This window comes from Staurois parvus, unplaced genomic scaffold (genome assembly GCF_062004578.1).
Source record: "Staurois parvus isolate SC_StPar_1 unplaced genomic scaffold, SC_StPar_1.0 ptg001212l, whole genome shotgun sequence".
NCBI lineage: Eukaryota > Metazoa > Chordata > Amphibia > Anura > Ranidae > Staurois > Staurois parvus.
In genome coordinates, this window is record NW_028319008.1 from 103577 (window position 1) to 128953 (window position 25377).

At 48.0% G+C, this 25377-nt stretch overlaps 1 protein-coding gene across 1 annotated transcript in view; it reads right to left on the reverse strand.

The window, feature by feature from the left end:
• LOC149438148 (switch-associated protein 70-like) overlaps positions 1–25134 on the reverse strand; it is a 103083-nt gene extending 77949 nt beyond the window's left edge. The window contains exons 1-2 of the mRNA XM_089660197.1: positions 25105–25134; positions 21046–21186 (exon numbers count right to left, since the gene is read on the reverse strand). Of these exons, the coding sequence (XP_089516323.1) occupies positions 21046–21186; positions 25105–25134 (171 nt within the window). The remainder of the gene's footprint in view (positions 1–21045; positions 21187–25104) is intronic.
• Between the last annotated feature and the right edge of the window lie 243 nt (positions 25135–25377).

Sequence of the window (25377 nt, forward strand, 5' to 3'; positions counted from 1 at the left end):
TACACTAGAAAAACACATGCGGCCCAGACTTTTAAAGGACACGTATGGAGAAAGTTGTTGTCTAGCACAGAGAAAAAAAAAAAAAAAAAAAAAAACTTTAGCAACAAACATAATATACTTACCTGCTCTCTGTGGTGGTTTTGCACCAAGCAGCCCCAATCCTCCTCTTCTCGGGTCCTCCCCCCCTGCTGAGTGCCCCCATAGCATGCCGCTTGCTCTGGGGGCACTCATGCAGGCTAGAATATAAAGTTGATGCAGCGCTAAAAAACTAAATGTAATATATAACCAGATAGTAAATGAGAATAATAATAACATGACCCAGGACCACCTAGGGATACACAGAAAAACAATAGCCCTTAATAGACTAGTAACAGTGGTTAAGTGGTTAGGTGCAGGATAAAGTGTCCATAGTTCATACAGAGGTGTAAGTGAATCACAGCACACTTCAAGGAACGTGACCCCGGGCAGTCTTGCTGCAGTGGCCTCTCACCTCCACTCCACGACCCTACAGAGCCATAAAGCGTAATGTAGATCACCACGGAATCCTCCAATTCAGGGACTCTTTAGATGAATGAATAACCAGGGACAGAATTCCTCCAGGCCAGTGGATGAATAGAAGGCACTCTCCTCCGATATCACAGCCGCTCATATGCCGTGGGAGCAGCGAGGTACAGGACGGCAGGCCGTTAGGTCTCCCTGTGTTCCCTTGCTCTGATTCCTGTGTGTACTGCCTGATTGCTGACCCGGATTGCCTTGACTTGCTGCCTTCTCCTATCCTGACCTCTCTCTTGGATCTCCCTTTGGATTAACAACTCTGGTATTGACCCTGCGTGTGACCCGACTCTCCTCTGCCTGCCGTCCTGTACCTCGCTGCTCCCACGGCATATGAGCGGCTGTGATATCGGAGGAGAGTGCCTTCTATTCATCCACTGGCCTGGAGGAATTCTGTCCCTGGTTATTCATTCATCTAAAGAGTCCCTGAATTGGAGGATTCCGTGGTGATCTACATTACGCTTTATGGCCCTGTAGGGTCGTGGAGTGGAGGTGAGAGGCCACTGCAGCAAGACTGCCCGGGGTCACGTTCCTTGAAGTGTGCTGTGATTCACTTACACCTCTGTATGAACTATGGACACTTTATCCTGCACCTAACCACTTAACCACTGTTACTAGTCTATTAAGGGCTATTGTTTTTCTGTGTATCCCTAGGTGGTCCTGGGTCATGTTATTATTATTCTCATTTACTATCTGGTTATATATTACATTTAGTTTTTTAGCGCTGCATCAACTTTATATTCTATTCATATTGCCCTTATTTGGTGTGGGACAGATGCTGGCTGCTTTTTAGTTTCTTTATTCACCATTTGCCATAAGAGCGCAGGAGGATTTTTATGTTATTTACTCATGCAGGCTAGCTCCAGAGCCCTGTTCTGTGAGTCTGTTGACCGCCCAGCCTCGCCCCCTGCTACATTCTCACTGGCTCCAATGCCTCCCACTGCTGTCTCTGAGCCAATGAGGAAAGAGAGAGGTGGGAGAGACGCTGCTCTTGTGCACATCCTCCGCTAGCGCTCCTGGCTCCCCCCCCCCTTCCTGAAAGCCCCCATAGCATGCCTCTTGCTCTGGGGGCACTCGTGCAGGCTAGCTCCAGAGCCCTGTTCTGTGAGTCCATTGACAGCCCAGCCTCACCCCCTGATCCATTCTCATTGGTTCCATTGGCTCCTGCTGTCTCTGAACCAATGAGGAGGGAGAGAGGCTGGAGAGACACTGCTCTTGTGCACATCCTCCGCTGGCGCTCCTGGCTCCTCCCCCCCCCCCCCCGAGTGCCCCCATAGCATGCCGCTTGCTCTGGGGGCACTCATGCAGGCTAGCTCCAGAGCCCTGTTCTGTGAGTCCGTTGACAGACCAGCCTCGCACCTTGCTCCATTCTCATAGGCTCCAATGGCTCCCAATGCGGTCTCTGAGCCAATGAGGATGGAGAGAGATGGGAGAGACGCTGCTCTTGCGCACATCCTCCGCCAGCGCTCCTGGCTCCTTCCCCCCAGCTGAGTGCCCCCATAGCATGTCGCTTGCTTTGGGGGCACTTGTGTTGTCTCTGGACCATTGAGGAAGGAGAGAGGCGGGAGAGACGCTGCTCTTGTGCACATCATTGGATCTAGATCGGGTTCAGGTAAGTAATGGGAAGACTGGGGGGGGGGGGGGGGAGAGAAAGCTGCACACAAGAGGTTTCCTACTTTCATGCATAGAATGCATGAAGGGTAAAAAAAAAAACTTCATGCACCCTGGGGGGCAATTAAATAACGCTGGTAGCCTTAGCTGTGTAAAGTCACGTTAAAAATTCTTTTCAGCGGATTTTAGCATTTTTTGCATTAGCGTTTGGCCGCATTTTTCTACATTTGCATTTTTTTTTTTTACAAAAAAAATTTTTGCTCAAACAAAAGAAAAAAAAAAGTACAAAAAACACCAGTTTGCTGCGTTTTTCAGCATGAGTCTTTTTGACCATGTAAAGTCATGTTAAAAATGTGAGTTTTTCAGCTTTTTTTAGCGTTTTTGCATTAGCATATAGCATCATTTTGCCACATTTTCCCATGATTAGCACGGTTTTCTCAGACTTGTGGTTTTTAGAGGTTTTTTTTTGGTCAAAAAAAACTCCAAAACCGCCGGTGTGCTGCGTTTTACCGCGTTAGAGCATTTTTACAGCTAAAAGCCCTCACGCACAAGGGACGTTTTGATAATGCTGGTAACGTTAGCTATGTAAAGTCAGTTTTTCAGCTTTTTTGCATTAGAGTTTAGCTGCGTTTGCGGTTTTAAACGTTTTTTTTTGACCAGAACAATAAATTGGGGGGTCAAAAAAAGTCCAAAAACACTGGTTTGCTACATTTTTCAGCATTAGAACGTTTTTACAGCTAAAAAACTCCTCTATAAATCCTCTAGTCCAGGGTTTCTTTCCCACCAAAAAAACGTTGATTCCAGTCTATGTGTGCATGGACACAGGATAACATGCTGGGGGGGGTTTACTGGCTGTAGAGAAAAAAAACAAAAACGCCAAAAGCCAGAAACAGCCGCTGTAAAAACGTCCCGTGGGCACAAGGACTTAGAAACACTTTAATAACAGATAAACATGTATAGCGACTCATCAGTCAATCTTATGTCCATATAAGCACAGTGGCTGAGTGGTCAGCACTTCCACCTGGCAGTACTCGGGTCGTTGGTTCAAATCCCAACCATGGCACCACCTGCCTAGAGTTTGCATGTTCTCCCTGTGCCTGCGTGGGCTTCCTCCCACACTCCAAAGATAGGTTAATTGACCCTAGTATGTATGAATGAGTCTGGGACCTTAGATTGTAAGCTCCTTGGGGGTGGGTACTAATGTGAATGTACAATATATATGTAGAGTGCTGTGTAAATTGTTGGCGCTATATAAATACCTGAAATAAATAATTGGTCAATAACTTGGTTCATATTTAAATTATACATCATTCTTTTTAAAAAGATGACAAAATCCACAGGAAAAGGCTCAACGAGTTTTGAACGCTTGTCTTCCTCAGGGGCACAGGTAGGTAGTATCTGCTACTGGTGTGGGTTCAGATCCCAGTTTGGACAAGGAGCCATGACACCTCCATCAGAAGCCCAGGTTCCAATCAGACAAAGTGAGCCTCGAAGCCGGCAGCTGCTGTATAGTCCCTTAGCTAAAAGATGACAATTCACAGGAAATGGCTCAACGAGTTTCGAATGCTTGTCTTCCTCAGGACCACAGGTAGATAGTATCTGCTACTGCTAGTGGTTTGGGTTCAGATCCCAGTCCGGACAAGGAGCCATGATGCCTCCATCAGATGCCCAGGTTCCAATCAGACAAAGTGAGCCTCGAAGCCGGCAGCTGCTGTATATAACCTTGGCTAAAAGATGACAATTCACAAGAAATGGCTCAACGAGTTTCGAACGCTTGTCTTCCTCAGGACCACAGGTAGATCGTATCTGCTAGTGGTGTGGGTACAGATCCCAGTCCGGACAAGGAGCCATGACGCCTCCTTTATCAGAAGCCCAGGTTCCAATCAAAGTGAGCCTCGAAGCCGGCAGCTGCTGTATAGTCCCTTAGCTAAAAGACGACAAAACTCACAGGAAATGGCTCAACGAGTTTCGAACGCTTGTCTTCCTCAGGACCACAGGTAGATCGTATCTGCTACTGCTAGTGGTGTGGGTACAGATCCCAGTCCGGACAAGGAGCCATGACTCTTCCTTCAGGTTCAAATCAGAAAAAAGTGAGCCTTGAGCCGGCATCGGCTGTATAGTCTCTTAGCGAACACATAGTGCTCAACAGAAACATTTTCATGTATTACATGTTTTTTTAGAAGGTCAAAAATAGCATAGTAACAATACAATACAGCTGAAACTGAAAAAACATTCCAAAAACTATTTTTGTTTCTATGTACACATAAAATGTATTAGGTAACTGGAGAGTACCTTTAAGTGGACTATAAACAGCCGGTAATCTTTGTCTGGAGGGTAAACACAGCTTGGCAACGACTACCATCAAGTCTGGGTGTAGTCTCGCGTCTATTTTTACTTTGGGAAAATCCCACACTTAGCTCAACGTTTTACAAGAAGAAACGCCGAGACAATAAACACAGACCTCCCCGGCGCGGGACCTCTACTGAAAATGTCCAAATCATTTCGGTATCCTATACCTGGCTGTGTCTCGGGACGGATTCTTTTATTGCGTTTTATATTTTCAGCATTTATTTAATGCTAGTTTTTTTTTTTTATATATAGCATTACAAAGTACATTAAACCATTTACATCTGTCCCCATACCCCACTGGGACTCGGTGTTTATTGTTCCCGCCATATTCATATACAAGATAGGGGCAATTTGGTGAAAATAGGCCAGTTAACCGGCTAGTATGTTATTTGTGGGGGGGAATTGGAGCAAATCAAACCTCATGGGAACATTGTCCTCAATGGGCCCTGAACTAAAACACAGACACCATCCTGCCCCATGTATTAGACAAGCTTCCCACAGGAATAGCAGATACAAGGAGGCACATTCTCCAAAACAAAGAAACCACCACTGGTCCTGACTAAGCACTACATATAAAATGTCCAGAAGGGAAGGAAATTGGAGCAACACAAACTCCATGGGAGCATTGTCATTGGTGGGTCCAGGGAAAAACATGGCCACTATGCTGCCACATGTATTGGACATGCTCCCTACAAGAAGAGCAGAGAGAAAGAGGAACAATCTCCAACACAAAGCAACCACCACTGGTCCTGCCTAAGCACGGTCTACATCTAAAATGGCCAGAAGGAAAGGAAATTGGAGAAACAAACACTCCATGGGAGCATTGTCATTGGTGGGTCCAGGGAAAACCGCGGCCATTATGCTGCCACATGTATTGGACATGCTTCCTACAAGAAGAGCAGAGAGAAGGAGGAACAATCTCCGACACAAAGCAACCACCACTGGTCCTGCCTAAGCACTGTCTACATCTTACATGGCCAGAAGGGAAAGAAAATTGGAGCGACCCAACACAAACTTCATTGAAACATTGTTATTGGTGGGCCCTAGGTGAAACACATAGCCTCCATGCTGCCCCATGTATTGGAAGAGCAGAGACAAGGAGAAAAATTCTCCAAAACAAAGCAACCACCACTGGGCCAGCCTAAGCACCATCCACATTTTAAATGGCCAGAAGGAAAAGGATTTGGCGCAAACCAACAAAAACTCTATAGTAGCATTGTCCTTGATGGGCCCCAAGCTAAATACATAGATATCATGCTGCTCCATGTATTGGACATGTTCCCTACAAGGGAAAGAGCAAAGACAAGGAGGAACCTTGTCCAACACAAATCAATCACCACCAGCCCTGCCTAAGCACCGTCTACATCTTAGAAGGCCAGAAGGGGAAGAAATTGGAGCGACCCAACACAACCTCCATTGAAACATTGTTATTGATGATCCAGATGCTGCCCCATGTATTGGAAGAGCTTCCAACAAGAAGAGAAGACAATTATTGCTCTCACACCAGCATGCAGGCCAATATGTGACATTTTCATACGTAGGCACCCCAATGGGTTTTTGTATGTGGATGCCCATTACGTGAAGCAGGTTCAACTATTTTTTTTTTTGGGGGGGGGGGGGGTTAAGTGCTTTGGTGTAAAGTTATTTTTTGACAATTTGTTTTCCAAAAAAATTACTTATATCTCATAGGGGACAAAAAATCCCTTTAATAATGCCTTTGTGATAGATTTTGTATTCAGCCATCAGGGGTCTTTATATCCCTGATATCTCATCTGCCCTCCATTGGAGATAATGGATTGCAGATCACAAATTCACCTTAAAGAGGAAGTAACGTTATACGTCTCTGGGTTCTGTACAGCTTGGGGAGAACAACAAACACACCTTCACTGGTCACCCTCCTCTCCATCCACCATGCCGACCCCAGGCCCACAAGTGGGACTGTGAAACCCATGGAGGGAAGCATGGCGGGGAAAGTTGTGGACGGGGGACACTTCTGAGGGGTCAGAGAAAATCGATCTGATGGCTGTACCTCAATTTCACCAAAAATTGAAAAGTCAGCTTGTGACACATACACACACCGGCCACTTTATTAGGTCCACCTTGCTAGTCCTAGTTGGACCTTCTTTTGCCTTCATTCTTGGTGGCATAGATTCAACAAGGTGTTGGAAAAATTGCTCAGAGATTTTGGTCCATATTGTCATGATAGCAGATTTGTTGGCTGCACATCCATGAACCATTGATACAAGGCAGGATGGATCCACCACACCATGACACCATCACCATCAGGCTGAACCGTTGATACAAAGCAGGATGGATCCACCACACCATGACACCACCACCACCAGCCTGAACCATTGATACAAAGCAGGATGGATCCACCACACCATGACACCACCAGCCTGAACCGTTATACAAGGCAGGATGGATCCACCACACCATGACACCACCAGCCTGAACCGTTATACAAGGCAGGATGGATCCACCACACCATGACACCACCACCAGCCTGAACCATTGATACAAGGCAGGATGGATCTATGCTTTCATGTTGTTTACGCCAATTTCTGACCCTACCATTTGAATGTTGCAGCTGAAATCCAGACTCATCAGACCAGGCAACGTTCTTCCAATCTTCTGCTTTCTAATTTTGGTGAGCCTAAGCGAATTGTAGCCTCTGTTTCCAGTTCTTAGCTGACGGGAGTGGCACCTGGTGTGGTCTTCTGCTGCTGTAGCCCATCTGCTTCAAGGTTTGACATCTTGTGTGTGCAGAGACGGTATTTTGCATATCTTGGTTGAAATGAGGGGTTGTTTGAGTTCCTGTTGCCTTTTTATCATCTATAACCAGTCTGCTCATTTTCCTCTGACTTCAACAAGGCATTTTCCTCCACACAACTGCCATTTACTGGATATTTTCTCCTTTTAAGACCATTCTCTGTAAACACTATAGATGGTTGTGTGTGAAAACCCTGTAAAGGAGAATTTTTTTTAAAACACTCGGAGCCGTCCATCTGGCACCAACAACCATGTTACGTTCAAAGTCACTTAAATCCCCTCTCTTCCCCATTCTGATGCTCAGTTTGAACGTCAGCAAGTCGTCTTCACCACGTTTAGATGCCCAAATGCACTGAGTTGCTGCCATGTGATTGGCCGATTAGCAATTTGCGTTACCAAGCAATTGAGCAGGTGGACCTAATAAAGTGGCCGATGAATGTACATAACCCCGCGCCCCCCCATGTGGCTGTATTACTTCTCATCTTGGAGTAGACCAGCCAAATGTCCTTGGAGCTGCAATATGTTACCGATGAAGCTACACACAAATATTTCAGGTTGGGAATGTTGAAATGCATGTAGTTTACTGATGCAAAGACCAAGGTGGGGAGTGTTCCTCATTTTCAGAAGTCCACTCATCCTATAAAGAAACATGAAGATCTCATTTGTATGCTGTCTGCAAACCTCCAATTCAATGGCCCATGTCATTAAAATTCCACATACCTATTAATAATGCGGAGAACGAGTATATCTGCATCCATCTGCAAGGCTGGGGAGGGGATTCATACCGGAAAATAAATCTCAAAATGTTGCTCCTCGAAGGGCTGCCTATAAAAATTGAGATATATGTGTGGAATAGCGGAATACGGGGTGGTAAGAAAATTTTAAAAAAGGACTTTTATCGCCCTTCCAACACAGGTTTTGAACGCGCAGATTTTATTCCGGGCTCCGTGCCAAGGTGCCTCCAACGTACAATACGCTCAGTGTTGACCAAAAGCTCATTTCCTTTCTCCAAAATCAATAATTCATTTGCATCTGTGACAAGGAAGAGCTTTCTTCAACAGCTTGGCAAGAATCTCCGGCTCCCCCAGCAAAAACATGGGCTTTCACCACCGACCTGACACACATTCCGTAGCCACGGTGAGCCGGTTGCTTTTGGCTACTGCAAGCATGGACAAGGACGGGAAAGCATCTTCAGACTGCCAGAAATCCTGCACTGTGTCCCCGTGTGGTAGAAATACACTATATTGCCCCAAGTATTGGGCCCGCCCTCCATATCACGTGATTCAGGCGTTCCCAATCCCCTCCATATCACGTGGTTCAGGCGTTCCCAATCCCCTCCAGATCACGTGGTTCAGGCGTTCCCAATCCCCTCCAGATCACGTGGTTCAGGCGTTCCCAATCCCCTCCAGATCACGTGGTTCAGGCGTTCCCAATCCCCTCCAGATCACGTGGTTCAGGCGTTCCCAATCCCCTCCAGATCACGTGGTTCAGGCGTTCCCAATCCCCTCCAGATCACGTGGTTCAGGCGTTCCCAATCCCCTCCAGATCACGTGGTTCAGGCGTTCCCAATCCCCTCCAGATCACGTGGTTCAGGTGTTCCAATCCCCTCCATATCATGTGATTCAGGTGTTCCAATCCCCTCCATATCATGTGATTCAGGTGTCCTAATCCCCTCCATGGACACAGGTGTATACAATCAAGCCCCTAGGCATGCAGACGGCTTCTACAAACATTGGTGAAAGAATGGGTCGCTCTCAGGAGCTCAGTGACTCCAAGCGTGGTCCCGTGATAGGTGGTCACCTGTGCAATAAGTCCATCCGTGACATTTCCTGGCTACTAAATATTCCACGCTCAACTGTTAGTGGGATTATAACAAAGTGGAAGCCACTGGGAACAACAGCCACTCACATGACAGGGCGGGGTCAGCGCATGCTGAAGCGCACAGTGCGCAGAAGTCACCAACTGTCTGCAGAGTCAATAGCTAAAGACCTCCAAACTTGGTGTGGCCTTCAGATGAGCCCAACAACAGTGCGTAGAGAGCTTCATGGAATGGGTTTCCATGGTCGAGCAGCTGCATCCAAGTCTTCCATCACCAAGGGGGACTCATAAGGTGGACTCTGCTGTAAGTGGGAATGTAAGGGGGGACTCTGATAGGGACCCTTATGTAAGGGGAGACGTTAATAGGTCATCTGATATAAGGGGCGACTCCTAAGACAGACTGATATAAAGAGAGGCTCTGATGGTGGACTCTGATGTAAGGGGGCCCCTAATGGGAACCCCTGATAGGGACACTAATGTGAGGGGAGACATTAATGGGTCATCTGATATAAGGGCGGACTCCTAAAGCAGACTATGACGTAAGGGGGCTCTGCGGGGGGACCTGATGTAAGGGGTGACTATAATATAAAGTGGGACTCATAAGGTGGACTCTGATGTAAGGGGGCCCCGAATGGGAACTCTGGTGTAGGGGGGAAGGGGGGGGGGGGGGGGGGACGGTGTCAACCCGTATAGGTTGCAGATCCATCCTGCGAGGATTGTCAGCATGCAACCTACACGAAAAGAAAAGCCGACCATCCCCGCAGAATGGGTTGAATCTGCGAATTGGGGAGCATAATGTATCCATTATACTCAATCCGCAGATCCGATCCATTCTGTGGGGATCGCCGGAGGGGATGTCACCGAGTGTTATCCCACCGGGTGACACCAACCCTAGGGACGCCCCTGAATATAGGGTACTGAAGTTTCTTGGGGTGTCACAGATGCACACAATTTCAAGTCTTGACATGTTGGGTAGCCAGGGGCGGACTGACAACTCATGGGGCCCCCGGGCAATAGGGGATCATGGGGCCCCTGTGTCATCGCCCACACCCAAAAAAGCCTATGAGGAGGAAAAAAGGTACCAGGGGCATCTCATGGGGCCCCCTACTGACCCCGGGCAGTGCCCAAGTACTCGAATGGTCAGTCCGCCCCTGTGGGTAGCTTTTTACCTCATCTTTTTTATTTGACCAAAATAATGGGAAATATGCTGCATTTGTGTGCCATAAAATAACTGTAGTTTAAAAAAAAAAAAAAAAAAAAAAAAAGACAACTCCCTCTATTTTATTCTCCAGGGTGTCTGATTTCAGAAAATGTAAAATGTTTGGGGAGTTTAAATAATCTTCATGCCTAGAACGATTTTGTTTAAAAAAAAAAAGAAAAAAAAATTCCGAGGCTAAAGTGGTGAAGTTCATTGACTAAAAAGGTGAGAATTCAGTTTGCAGAGTGAACATGTTTTACTACATCAGCCCCGAAGTATGTACGGCTCAAGGCAGAAACAGGGAAAAGGCTACGCTGGAAGGAGAACAGGTTTGTCCGGGGTTCAAGGTTCAGCTTTTTGTGTCCCAGCGTGGCCCCAGGGAAACCCAGGGAAATTCTGCAGCAAACCCAGATGGGATGGATCAGAGCTCAGCCTCCCTGCCACATCAGCACCCACTGCTCTGTACAGCAAGGTATGGTGGGCCACTCCAACAAGACCCCTCAGAATAGATTGGGGGGAAAATGAAGCATTTTCTATTTGTACTTATACACCTATTAGAGGGGGGGGGGGGGGTCCAGGCATTTTGTTTTACAAAAAAATATATAAAAAAGGGCCAAAAAAAAAGCCCCAAATTCTGCAGCGGAGGAGAGGAGGGGTGGATGGGAGGCAGCACGCCCTGGAGGGTGAAGTTCTGCTTTAACCTCCAGCATTGGTGTCAGCGGACTGATTAATACCCTCCATCAGTAATATCAGTGACAACAATTAAACCCCCAGAATTGGTGTCAGTGGACTGAATAACCACCTCCGTCAGTAATCACTATTAAACCTCCAGGATTGGTGTCAGCGGACTGATTAATACTTCATCAGATACTTCATATCATTAATATCAGTGACAACAATTAATCCTCCAGCATTGGTGTCACCGGACTGAATAATACCCTCCATCAGTAATATCAGTCACAACAACCAAATCCCCAGCATTGGTGTCAGTGGACTGAATAATAACCTCCGTCAGTAATCACTATTAAACCCCCAGCATTGGTGTCAGTGGACCTGCCAAAACCCTTTGAGAGGCTGAAAGCTGCTGCAGCTGGACGGTGCATGAAAGGAGAACCGCGGGGCGCAGACTAAGTGCAGTAGTAAAAACAACGATTTTATTAGACACAACGATCAGCAACTCACAAGAAAATGGAGTTCACGTCCTCATCACCCGTCTGATCCCGGATGGGGGTGTAGTCTCAGCGTGGTAAAGCTCAGGAATATTCAGAAGCGTCCATCCACCGCGGTAACCAGCTTGGAACGCAGATAGCACCAGACCGGAAGTGATGTCACCGGGAGGACGGTAGGAGGGGCGTAACGCGTTTCAAAGCTTCTGCTTCTTCCTCAGCGGCCAGGGACAGGGTACACCTGTGCGAGACTGAAGGGGAGGAGCCGGGACACCTGTGCAAGACTGAAGGGGAGGAGCCGGGACACCTGTGCAAGACTGAAGGGGAGGAGCCGGGACACCTGTGCAAGACTGAAGGGGAGGAGCCGGGACACCTGTGCAAGACTGAAGGGGAGGAGCCGGGACACCTGTGCAAGACTGAAGGGGAGGAGCCGGGACACCTGTGCAAGACTGAAGGGGAGGAGCCGGGACACCTGTGCAAGACTGAAGGGGAGGTGTGCTAGGAGTGGTGATTTGGGGGGGGATTTGTGTTGGGAGGGAGAAGTAATATAACAAAAACAAAAAAAAAAAAAAGTTCTAGAGAAAAATCAATAAACCAGTCAAACTAAACACTTCTAAAAGTTATTCCCCCCCCCCATGCAATTTCACTCTCAGATTTCACAGGACCCCCTCCACCCTATACTGCCCCCATCATTACACAGGACCCTCTCCCCATACTACCCCCATCATTACACTGGAACACAGGACCCCCTCCCCCATACTACCCCCATCATTACACAGGACCCCCTCCCCTATACTACCTTCATCATTACAACCCCCATCATTGTACAGGACCCCCTACCCCATACTACCCCCATCATTACAACCCCTATCATTACACAGGACCCTCACCCCCATAGTACCCCATCATTATACAAGACCCTCACCCCCATACTACCCCATCATTACACATAACCCCCTCCCCCATACTAGACCCATCATTACAACTCCCAGCATTACATAGGACCCCCTCCCCCATACTAACCCCATCATTAAACAGGAGCCCTCCTGATGTCAGGCGAACACCAGACACACCCTGTCGAACCCCCTGGCGAAGAAGTTCTTCAGCGGGCCGATGGTCTGCGGCTTGTTGGCCATGGTGAAGGAGTGCCTGGAACTGGCAGGCGCTCTCCCCAGACAAGGTTTACCTTACTGAGCTGGCCAATCACCACACAGGCTGCAGACATTACCCCCAACCAATCACCAGCGCCCCCAACATTCAATTCTGCCCTCATCTCCTGAGTGACAGCCAAATCCATTTATCAACTATTTGTGAGCCGCGCGGGCTCAAGGGACAGCTCAGCTACTTTGGGCCCTGCAACAATGATTGGACGCGGGGCAGCTGCCCCTTTTGCCCCACATTAAAGATGGCCCTGGTACTTGGATGAGTCTTCAGCATTCTAGAAGTCCTACTGGATGGGACTATCTCCTCCCAGCTCTACCATGACTGGGATAAATGAGAACATGGTCACCATGAACAGCAGGACCTGTCCATGTGGTCGGAGTCTACAGAAGAGTTTCCTTGTGTCACACCACCAGAGACTTGCCGACGCGGCCAAACTTTCCGAAGACTTTGTCTGCTCACATGACACGCGGTTGGATTAGGCGGTGAAGTTCCTCCGGTTATTTTTGGAACAATAAAAAGATCCTCTCTGGAAATCCTTTGTGATGAAGGAAGATGTGAACACCGGACTGTCTCAGGGACTCTGAATCCACACAGCCAACTGACATTGAGGAGGCACCTCCCAGAGGGCGCCACCAAAAGAGGCTGCTGAGGGCGCTGGGGGGGGTCATTATGAGAAATTTATTTTTCTAGTTCTGTATATAAGGAAAACAAGTAGCAGTTGGTCAGTTGGGGGGTAGAAAAGTTAACCCCCCCCCCAGAGCAGGGGCGGACTGACAACTCATGGGGCCCCCGGCAATAGGGGATCATGGGGCCCGTGTCCTCACCCACACTCAAAAGCTTATGAAAAGGTACCAGGGGCATCTCATGGGGCCCCCTACTGACCCTGGGCCCTTGGGCAGTGCCCAAGAGTCCGAATGGTCAGTCTTCCCCAGAGCAACCACGGCACACTGGCTGTGCACCCAAAGGGCGCGCGCTCTCACCAAATATGTATTTTTCAATGGCACACTAATATGCGGTCGCTCTGCCTCAAGGCCCAGACGCCAAGAGGCCACATATTTGCGTGTGTTCGGCGTCAAGAGGTTAAAGAAGAGCTCCACCCACAAGGGGAAGCTCCGCCTTAAGGCTTTGTCCCGCAAGCTGTCACAACCGGGTGCCCACACTAAGGATGTTGGCACCACGGAGAGAAGACGGCCGGTGAAACCAGCCGTGGTGAGGACACTGCGGGACCGAGGGACAGGTAAGTGGCTGTATTTTAAAATTCAGTTTTTGTAGCTGCAGTCTTTTATTTTTTTTATTCAACTGGAACTCTGGAGCTTTAAGAAACAGTTTAAAATCCAGTGTTTGGTGGAATGACTGTTAAAAATGGCTGTAAACCCTTCCATATACCCATGGAAGTGCCCAGCCTCAACAAATCTTCCTACATAAGTTGTACCTGTTTACCTGCGACCCACTCACCTCTACCACCCTTCAAAGAGCAGAATTTACGCAACATTTCTGCACTTCAGAAGGCAGGGGGTGAGGATCTGATGTCGCACACTGCGCAGCATAGAGCTGAGTGTAATCTGAGACCTGAGTGGAGGGAAAGGACGCACACCCTCCCTCTACAGAGTCTCATCAGGAAACATGCACAACCGGGGGCGGACTGACAACTCAAGGGGCCCCCCGGGCAACAGGGGATCATGGGGCCCGTGTCCTCACCCACACTCAAAAAAGCCTATGAAAAAGGTACCAGGGGTATCTCATGGGGCCCCTTACTGACCCCGGGCCCTCGGGCAGTGGCCGGGAGCCCAAATGGTCAATCCGCCCCTGTGCACAACTGAGACTTTCAATCACCTGCTGTGTGCTGGGGAGGGGCATCTCCTGGGATAGCCGTTGGCATAAGCAGAACGAGAGAGGAGACATAAATCACACTCAGTGGTTTGGACTGAGACAAGTACACACTGTAGAGGAGTATGCTTAGCTCATTTTTCATTATAGAGGTTCACAACCACTTTAAATCATTATTAGCTTGACGGTGTTGTAACTTTATACATATACACAAAGCAATATGACAGGGCAAATCTAAGAGGGGTGGTTGGGGGGGGGGGGGGCGGTCTACCAGCCACAAAAAAAAAAAGTTCCCCCTCAGTGATGTACATATAGTGGAGCTTGATTACCCCAATACCATGTGATTCCAGTTGATGTCACTGCTGTGAGTGTGATGACCTCATAGTCTGTTGTAAAAATGACGTCATGATGCTAACTGGACCCTAGTAGGGAAATACAACGGTCACAGAGTGGCCAAAATGTTTACAGAGAAACACCACCAGTTGCTCGGCCATCTCTACACATTTAAAGGTTCATCGTGTTTGAGAATTTTCGGCCACAAATCAAGACTCCATAACATCTCCTAACTGCCCGGCCAATAGGATTCTGGCACAGAAATGGTTTATTTTGGACACAATGTGTTATCTTTGTATAAACATCAATTAAAAATGCTATAAAAAGTATCATTGTCACTTCCTCTTTTGGAGTAACACTACCTGGACAGAGACTCTGAGGTTACTTTTTATAGCCTCGGGCTGAGAATCAAGGAAAGGAAATACAAAATTCAGATTTCTATGAATGTGGACAAATGTTACGGACGTGAAGAAATCCGGCTGATGATTAGGTGAGAATTCATTATCAAGATGGCGCGCGTACTGCGCATGCGCGGGCGGCCAATTACCGATCTAATGATCTACACTTTAAATAGATATGACGCATGGCACTGGCATGACAGCCGGCCTTTCCGAAGAAGTGCTGCAGCACGAAACGCGTTGGGGCCATTACGCCGTGACGTCTTGTCGCCGTCACCTAACATAGGTCCGGCGGCCATCTTTTAAATTGTGAATGGTCAGTATACCGTTTTTGTGCACCTTTACTGCTTTTATTCTCATACCACGTGGATTTATAAATTGAATCATTTTTAAACTACTACACTACGGACCGTTCTTTGGTTGGCTCCCCAGTGAGCTAACGTTCACTTCCAGAGCCCATTTTAGAGGATACAGGAGCCAAAACACATGTGGTACCAACCCAGAGGAGGGAGCTGTTCCAGTGATAGCTGACAAGCATCCACCCATCCATTAAGGAGACCTCTGCCTGGATTCCATCCACACACACCAAGGGAGACGTCTCTATAGCTGCTTACCATCCAGAGGGAGGAGAGTCTGTGAAAATGGCCCAACTCATCCATCCCATCCAGAGAGGGGGACCTCTGGTCAGACTGATTATATGCGTATTTAAAGATACGCATCTGGTGAGTGCGTATTTTTACTATTTTTTGGCACGTCACCGGAATTTGAAGTCACCATCAACTCCTGTATCAAACACTTTATCACAAACTGTCACTAATTTTTAATATAGTTTTATATTATTAGACTTGGGAATATATATTTTTAAGCGCTGCACTTTACAGGATATACTATACACGATTTACAAAGCGTCAAACCGTTTGTTGTAGAGATTATTTTTAAACCATTTGGGAAATTCTTTTGCAGAGTGGTTCCAAAGCATTCCTTTCACTTCATATGTCCCAGGATGCCACAGGACCAGCTGTGCCACGTGAACTCACGCATGCGTAATGGAGACCCAGCTGTAATTCCTCTGGAAGTCACAGCCTGCTCCCATATCCAAAATGGTGGTGCCAGGGACTCGCAGCAATAAGAACAGGCTGCGGGAAAACAGCACTAGACTCCAGGAACCTGATATCTAAAGGTTCTACTGAGGTTCCTCTTTAATTGAGGTCAAAATTGTCCCAACAAGGTGGCATGGCAGCTGTAAAAGGTATGCTCCCAATAGAATGGAACTGCATGCAAAAATACCTACCTTAGTTCCAATGGTCCAAAGCTCTCTCCAGTGCCGGCATTCTCTCCCTTGGCTTCTTCTAGGTGCTGGTCTTTTAACACCTTGACTGGTCAGTGGATGTCCAAGAGCGCAGTCATCCCGGCACACAGGCAGTGCGCGCTCTACAGGAGATAGCGAACAGAGAGGTGCATTTTATTGCAGAGGAGACATTGCTTGTCTCTTTTGCAATGAAGAGCCCGCCTGTTCACAGTTTATTTTTCTATTTCAATATTTTTATTAAAGAAGTTTTTGTTTTTATAATACATGATATGCCCACGCAAGGGGCAGAGCGGAACAATAGCATACATAAGCAGATACAAATCAGCAGTGTCAGCACCTGTGGTAGTGAGCCCTTGTAGATCGTCAACTTGGGGTTCCCCAGGGCGCGGAGTCTAAGCCCCAGCCTGCTTCTTCACCAGAGCCCCTGATGGTGGGGATGGGCGTGCAGCAAGCTGGGACCAGGTCACGGCCCCCAGGTACGCCCAGCTGAGGAGACCGCTCGCGGGAGCAGAGTACAATGGGAGGAGACAAACGGAAATCTGATGGACTAGCCGAGGTCAGGACAGGTGGAAAACAAGCACAGTCAGAGAACGAAGCCGGAATCGGTACACAAGTAGTCAATGCAGGATACAGGCAATAGCAACACACAGGAGCTCAGACAACTAGGAAGTTGCTCAGGCAAAGTGGCCTAGTCTGAGCACGTCTTATATAGGCAGGCAAACAAGGAGGCGGGCCGGGAAGTGATGGAAGGGAAGGAAATAAATCCCAGTGAACAGCAGACGATGCCCATAGGTGAGCACAGACAAAAACACACATGTGAAAGGGATCAGGAACAGCGCTGCAGCAAGGAAGTAAGAATACACAAACAAGAAACTGCAGGCCAACTTGTGACAAGCAGGGTGTATTAGCCAAATAATGACACCAAGGAGGGATGGCAAAAAGCCGAACCAAACAGTAGCAGCAGCAATCCATCCAATCCATTACCGAAAAAAAAAAAAAAAAAAAAAAGAGGAGGAAAAATCCCTACCGAGAAGTATCAACTCAGAACACATGGGAAATAAACCCAAACTGATAAAAAAGAAAAAAAAAAAAAAAAAAGAAGAAAGTATAAGAACATCGAAAGAAAGAAAAATTCAGGGAGAGAACATGGAAGAAAGGAAGACTAGAAAAATCACGGATCCAGGGCCAGCACAGGCAACGACTATAAGAGGCCATAGCTAGTAGGAGGCAGGGATGGCAGGGAATAACGTATCCAAAGGTTCCCAAACCTTAAGGAATCTCGGATGAGAATCTTGAAGAACGGTAGACATCTGTTCATTGATCAGCATAGAATTCATCAGGGTCTTCACCCCCCGAAAGACAACCGAAGGGGTTCTCCAAGCTAGAGCTATAGCACGTTTGGCCAAAATGAATAGGTAGGATGCCAATTTGTGCTGAGACTTATACAGACCCGAAATTGGGCAATGCAGGAGGGCCACTCTTGCATCCTTACGGACCGTAATATGAACTAACGTTAGCAGCAAACCAAGAACCCTAGACCAGAAGCCCATCAATAGCGGGCAGGACCACCAGATGTGCAAGACGTCCCCATGTAGACCACAGTGCTGGAAACACCGATCTCCACCAGTCGGATTAAAGAGAGCAGTGCGAGGCGGGACAGTTTTTTATTTTTCAACTTTAGTTCAACATTGAACACAAAACTCAAGGGTCAAAAATTACCTGCCAAGTAGTGCCAACCTGGTTTTATCTTGGGGCACCTGGCTGTTCCGGCAAATAAACGCCTTTTGTTACTGGGATTGTAGGAATAGCCCAGAATGTGATTCTGAAAAAAATGTAATCATTCTGTTCCCACGGCTCCAAACTCCACCCTCTGTACTTCCCAGGGAGGATGGCATCATAGATCAGAATCATGCCAGAATGTAATTTAATGCCTCCTTAAGGCAGCATGAAAAGCCTAATGAATTTGGTTGCACTTGGAGATTTACTGCACAGTTTCTTGGATGGCACCAACGTCTCACTGATTGGTTTTCCTCATGGTCTGCATTTCCTCTTAAAAATTCAAACCACTTTCTTCTCCTTTACAATTTTTTACATGAGATTAATCATAGAAAAGCAAAGTAAAATGACAAAAATCAACATTAAAAAGTGGTTTTCTGTTATGATTGAATGGTATCAAAAACTTTAGTGGAACGGCAATGGGTGCCTTCACAGCCCCTGTCTGTGTCACGGTCGGAGCTCAGGGTCAGAGACCAGTAACTATAGCAGCAGACCAACCAACAGGATAGGTAAACAAGCAGGTCACCCTGGGAAATGACGCAAGCTCACCCTAGGTGCGGGGTCTAAGCACTAACTGGTATTCACCAGAGCTCCTGATGGTGGAGATGGGTTTTGCTGCGTGTTAGTACCAGGTCGCAGTTCTCAGGATCTCCCCACAAGGAAGTGAGCAAGCCAGGATCCAGTAACAGATATGGCAGGTAGAGATCTAGCAGAAGCGTAGTCAGTAAAACAAGCCAGGGGTCGGTAACCAGTGATAGCAGGTTGGGATGAGGCAGAATCATAGTCAAGGAACAAGCCAAAGGCCGGTAGCAAAGATATGGACGGCAGCAGGAGAGACAAGAGCGAGATACTGGAGAAGGCACAATAATCTGGCAAACAGGACATGCAGAGACATGGCTTAAATCAGGAAGTTCATAGGAGGAACAAGGAGTTCAGCAGAAAACAAGGCAGGATTGTCCAATTAACTACTACTACTACTACTACTAATTGTCCAAAAAACTTGACGCATTTCCGGTTTCTATTCCGTACGTCTGACGTCACTTCCGGTGAGTGGAGCGCACGCTGAGCGGTGCGTTCCAGCGGCCATCTTTTGGGATCTGTATATGCGGTGTCTCTGTAGAGCTTCTGCTGTAACCTGGAGCTGTGATGTGAGATTCCATGGGAGGTTGCCTTGCATCTACTGTTCATCTGAAAGAAGCTGGTCCTAATAAATATGCCTTTTTAAAGTGAATTGAATGTGAGTGGCCTTAATCCTTGATTTCACTTATGAATGGTGTCTTACAATATTACACTATCTGAGATTTTTTCTCCCTGGTCGGATGGTGGAGCCTATGCTGGAGAGGAGGATTCCTATAGAGTGGATACGAAAGAGGGTTTAGGATCCCATAAATTCCTAAGAGGCGTTTTATTCACCTATATCTGGTGAGTGCATTTGATATTGGTTTTCACGGGTGGAAGGTGGAAGTTCCTTTATAATAGAAGAAGAATTTGAAAAATATTTATTTTTGCACAAATATTTTTTGAACTTTGGTTTATCTTAATGGACTTCACTATTGATCAATTTTTCATTTATGTTTGCACTTTGTATATTGATTTTATTTAGAGGTCTATGTTTGCGCTGTTTTTTCTTTATTTTTTCAGGATTGTCCAATTGATCGGGCAGAGTGATGTCCAACATCTCAGATAGTTCAGTGAGAAGCGTTACTGCCAGACACAGCCAAGGCCCCAGGTTCAAGTCCAGGCCTTGACACCCTGTGCCCGCTGTGGAGAATAAAGGGCAACTGTGGGTTATTTCATTGAGACAATGACTGATGTAACGGGAGGTCACAGCACTGGGGAGACCCATCACTTACTGTCATTCCGCCTCCTTCCTCTTTGCCAGTGCAGAAGCTAAGATGAGACACAGGAGTGCCTAGGCACAATCACATACCAGGAAGTGCTATTTGTCCGTAGGAATTCCAGAAAAAAAAAAGGGAAATTTCCAAGATACTGATTTGGCACTTCTAAATGTTCCCTATAGCAAAGTCTTCAATTTTGGGTCTACTTCAAAGCCAACATATTTCAGGGAAAGATAACAATGATGTTTTTTTAATAAAACTGAATGATCTCAAATACTTTAGTGGAATGGCAATGGGTGCCATCACATCCCCTGTGCCTACCGCGGAGAATGAAGGGAAACCTCAGATTGTTGTTGAGACAATGACTGATGTTACAAGAGGTCACAGCACTGGCGAGACTCATCACTTATGATTCCAAAGTGGTCACCTCTTTCTCCTCACTCTGCCTCCTTCCTCCTTGCCAGTGCATTAACTAGGATGAGACACAGAAATGCCTAGGCACACTCGCATACCAGGAAGTGCTATTTTTTTCAGGAGGAATTGCAGAACTTTTCAAGATACTGATTGGGCACAATTTCTAAATGTTCCCTATAACATAGAAAATCTTCACTTTTGAGTTTAGGTCTACTTCAAAGCCAACATCTTTCAGGGAAAGATACAAATTATGTTTTCTATTAAGATTGAATAGTATCAAAAACTTTAGTGGAACGGCGATGGGTGCCGTCACATCCCCTGTGCCTGCTGTGGAGAACAAAGGGCAACTGCAGGTCTTTAATGAGACCATGACTGATGAATCTACAGAGCAGAAACTGGCAAGGATCGGATGGTACAGAGATGACTTAGAAGGCATTATATGTTTCAGTCACTGAAATGTAAATTTTAAATCCCTTTGTTGGTTCCCAGAGATAATAACTAGATAGAGGACTAGTCTTACCTTGTCCAGAATGAATTTATTGAGGTAGGGCATGTAGCCCTGGTTAGACACTGGACCTTCGTCATCGTCTCTAAAGTGTTCTTCCAGGGCCACTGGATCATGAGGAACATTCAGCAGCGTGCAGAGGTTGTGTGAGAGGACCTGCAAGGACACAGAGAGGAGAATTTCATTACCTTTTTCACCTTTGTTTGGATAAAACTACAGATAAACAATGCAACTACAAAATTTCCAACTGGTTCCCAACTTATCCGAGCCTTCCCCAGTCCCAGGACTCATTCAGCACTGGAGTCCTCGACTGGATTTCTCTTAATGACGTTTACCACATTGAGCATCTGTGGAGGTTCTCTCAGAAGCCAAATATTATTCAATATACAATATATTGCCAAAGTATGGGGCCCGCCGGCCTTTCCACGCACATGACCTTTAATGGCCTCCCAGTCTTAGTCCGTAGGGTTCAATATTGAGTTGGCCTCGCCCTTTGCAGCTATAACAGCTTCAACTCTTCTGGGAAGGCCGTCCACAAGGTTTAGGAGGGTGTCTATGGGAAGGTTGGACCATTCTTCCAGAAGCACATTTGTCAGGTCAGGCACTGATGTCGGGGGAGGAGGCCTGGCTCGCAGTCTCCGCTCTAATTCATCCCAAAGGTGTTCTATGGGGTTGAGGTCAGGACTCTGTGCAGGACAGTCAAGTTCCTCCACCCCAAACTGGCTCCTCCATGTCTTTATGGACCTTGCTTTGTGCACTGGTGTGCAATCATGTTGGAACAGGAAGGGGCCATTCCCAAACTCTTCCCACAAAGTTGGGAGCATAAAATTGTCCAAATTGTCACCTTAAGAGTTCCCTTCACTGGAACTAGGGGGCCAAGCCCAACCCCTGAAAAAACAGCCCAACAACAAAATTCCCCCCTCCACCAAACTGTACACTTGGCACAATGCAGTCAGGCAAGTACCGTTCTCCTGGCCACCACCAAACCCAGACACGTCCATCGGATTGCCAGAGAAGCGGGATTGGTCACTCCAGAGAACACGTCTCTACTGCTCTAGAGTCCAGTGGCGGCGTGCTTTACACCACGGCATCCGACACTTTGCATTGCACTTGGTGATGGAAGGCTTGGATGCAGCTGCTCGGCCATGGAAACCCATTCCATGAAGCTCTCTACGCACTGTTGTTGGGCTCACCTGAAGGCCACACCAAGTTTGGAGGTCTTTAGCTATTGACTCTGCAGACAGTTGGTGACTTCTGCACACTGTGCGCTTCAGCATGCGCTGACCCCGCCCTGTCATGTGACGTGGCCTACCACTTGGTGGCTGAGTGGCTGTTGTTCCCAGTTGCTTCCACTTTGTTATAATCCCACTAACAGTTGAGCGTGGAATATTTAGTAGCCAGGAAATGTCACGGATGGACTTATTGCCCAGGTGACCACCTATCACGGGACCACGCTTGGAGTCACTGAGCTCCTGAGAGCGACCCATTCTTTCACCAATGTTTGTAGAAGCCGTCTGCATGCCTAGGGGCTTGATTGTATACACCTGTGTCCATGGAGGGGATTGGAACACCTGAATCACGTGATATGGAGGGGATTGGAACACCTGAATCACATGACTGGGAGGGGATTGGAACACCTGAATCACATGACTGGGAGGGGATTGGAACGCCTGAATCACATGACTGGGAGGGGATTGGAACGCCTGAATCACATGACTGGGAGGGGATTGGAACGCCTGCATCACATGATTGGGAGGGGATTGGAACGCCTGCATCACATGATTGGGAGGGGATTGGAACGCCTGCATCACATGATCTGGAGGGAGGAGCCAATACTTTTGGCAATATAGTGTATATACACTTCCAAAGCATTTTCCTGCACTTACCATTCTGTGATCTCATTAAAGCTGACTGCAAGGCAAAAGAGATCATTTACTATAAATATATCCTTCAAAGGCCACAACGGATACAAATCCACTTTGTGTGATCCAAATGCTTCTCCTTGGCCAGGGAGTCTCAGCCCATGACATGGAGTCTGGGGCACGTGCCCTCCCCCTCCCCCCTTTGTCCCAGGTCAGATGAAAGTTATAGACCAGGGACAGTCAGGCTTAGGGGGAAAGGGCTAGATCCTCCCAAGCCTGACTGTGCCTGGCCCGCCCCTTTGAAGTCCAATGAATGAAAGAGATGGGGCCAGAGACAGTCCATGGCACTGAGCCCGGGGCACGTGTCCCTTCTGTCCCCCCTTCCCCTATGTTGCTCTGATGAAAGGGGCGGGCCAGGGACAGTCCGCTTTGGGAGAAAAGGGCTAGATCCACCCCAGCCTGACTGTGCCTGTCCTGCCCCTTTGAAGTCCAATGAATGAAAGGGGGAGGGCAGGGAAGTCAGTCCATGACATTGAGCCCGGGGCACGTGTCCCTTCTGCCCCCTCTTTCCCCTTTGTTCCAGCTCAGATGAAAGGGACAGGGCCAGGGAAGGAAGTCAGTCTATGACATTGAGCCCGGGGCACGTGCCCCTTCTCCCCCCCCCCCTCCTTTGTCCCTGCTCAGATGAAAGGGACAGGGCCAGGGAAGTCAGTCCATGACATTGAGCCCGGGGCTCGTGGCCCTTCTGCCCTCCCCCCCCCCCCTTCCCCTTTGTCCCAGCTCAGATGAAAAGGGACGGGGCCAGGGAAGTCCGTAAAGGGCATTGAGCCAGGGGCACGTGCCCCTTCTGCCCCCCCCTTCGTCCCAGCTCAGATAAAAGGGACGGGGCCAGGGAAATCAGTCCATGACAATGAACCTGGGGCACGTGCCCCTTCCCCTTTGTCCCAGGTCAGATGAAAGGGGACGGGCCAGGGACAGTCAGGCTGAGGAGGAAAGAGCAAGATGATGCTGGACATCCTCCAGCCAGGAAAATGCAGTGAATTCAGGTGCAGAAGAGGAGCCGGTATAACTGTGCAGACTGATATTCTCTCTATATGGGATTGGATTGTGAGCTTTTCTCTCCCTCTGGCACACTGGGAAAGGTTAGTCACCTCTTACTGGAAGGCCGGGGGGTGGAGGGGGGTGTGATGTCACCTATTCTTCTCTGGGGAGGAAGTGGCTCCCTCCTTGTCGGTGAAGGAGACAGAATGGAGCACAATGGGGACACGAGAGACAAACAACTCCGAGGTCGCAGCCGAGTCCCCATTCGTCATCCCTCACCACTCCCAACACAGTCTCCAACTTTTAGGAATTTTTTTTTTTTTTTTTCAAAGCAGAACTCCGGGAAAACGGCTAAAAACACAAATTAAATATATATAATGGAGATGCCAAAGGATTTGTATCCCTGTCCATCCATTCCCCAGATCTGCACAGCTCTGCCACACAGCACAGTCCTGTCTGGCAGGGCGGGAGACCTGATTTTTCTCTGCAGTTCGGTAGGTCTAAAGCCCAATCACACCTTAGTTTTGCATCGTGGCGCAACGGTTCAAATCGGCCGGCCAGGCACCGCAACGCCGCCAAAAACGGACGCGACTCGTTATTAGCGCACTACAATGGGTTGGGGTGCCTCGTTCACTACTGTATCAGCGTGTTGGGGTGCAATTCAAAATAAATGCCCCGCAATTCACCGAAGAACATCAGCTTGGAACACTGCCTTCACCGGCTCTCCCGCAGGTCGGCGCCATCTTTATTCAGGCATCATCCAGGGTCACCATCTACTGCCGGGACCGAGATGCCGGCTCAGGGATGACACAATCGTATAAATGCTGGTGTCTGTGCGACGCGTCAGGTGCGTGTATTGCGACGCGTCAGGTGCGTGTATATTGCGACACGTCAGGGGCGTGTATATTGCGACACGTCAGGGGCGCGCATACTGCGACACGTCAGGGGCGCGCATACTGCGACACGTCAGGGGCGCGTATATTGCGACACGTCAGGGGCGCGTATATTGCGACACGTCAGGGGCGTGTATATTGCGACACGTCAGGTATTTCGTCATACAATCCTGTAACGTTACTGAAGGTTCCCTTTCAGGCCATCCGATTGGTTTAGCTATGCCGGTGTGCTCTGTGTAACATTCTCCTCTCCATGGGATTCTCTGACCTCCACATACCTGACAGTCCAGAGCGCTCCGCCTCGTCATACCGGTCCATCCGCATTGTTCGCTCTCTTCTAATTGATTCATAAAGTTCTTACAAAACACAGGAATCCTTCCTGCACCGACTTCTATTCATCATTAACTGAAATCCCATAACAGGCGTCTACAAACGTCACTACCAAAGGGCCAGATTAGGGTCCTGCAGACTGCAGGGGGGGGGGGGGGTCAGTGGGAGGAATGGTGCCCCGTCACTGGTGTCAGTGGGAGGAATGGTGCCCCGTCACTGGT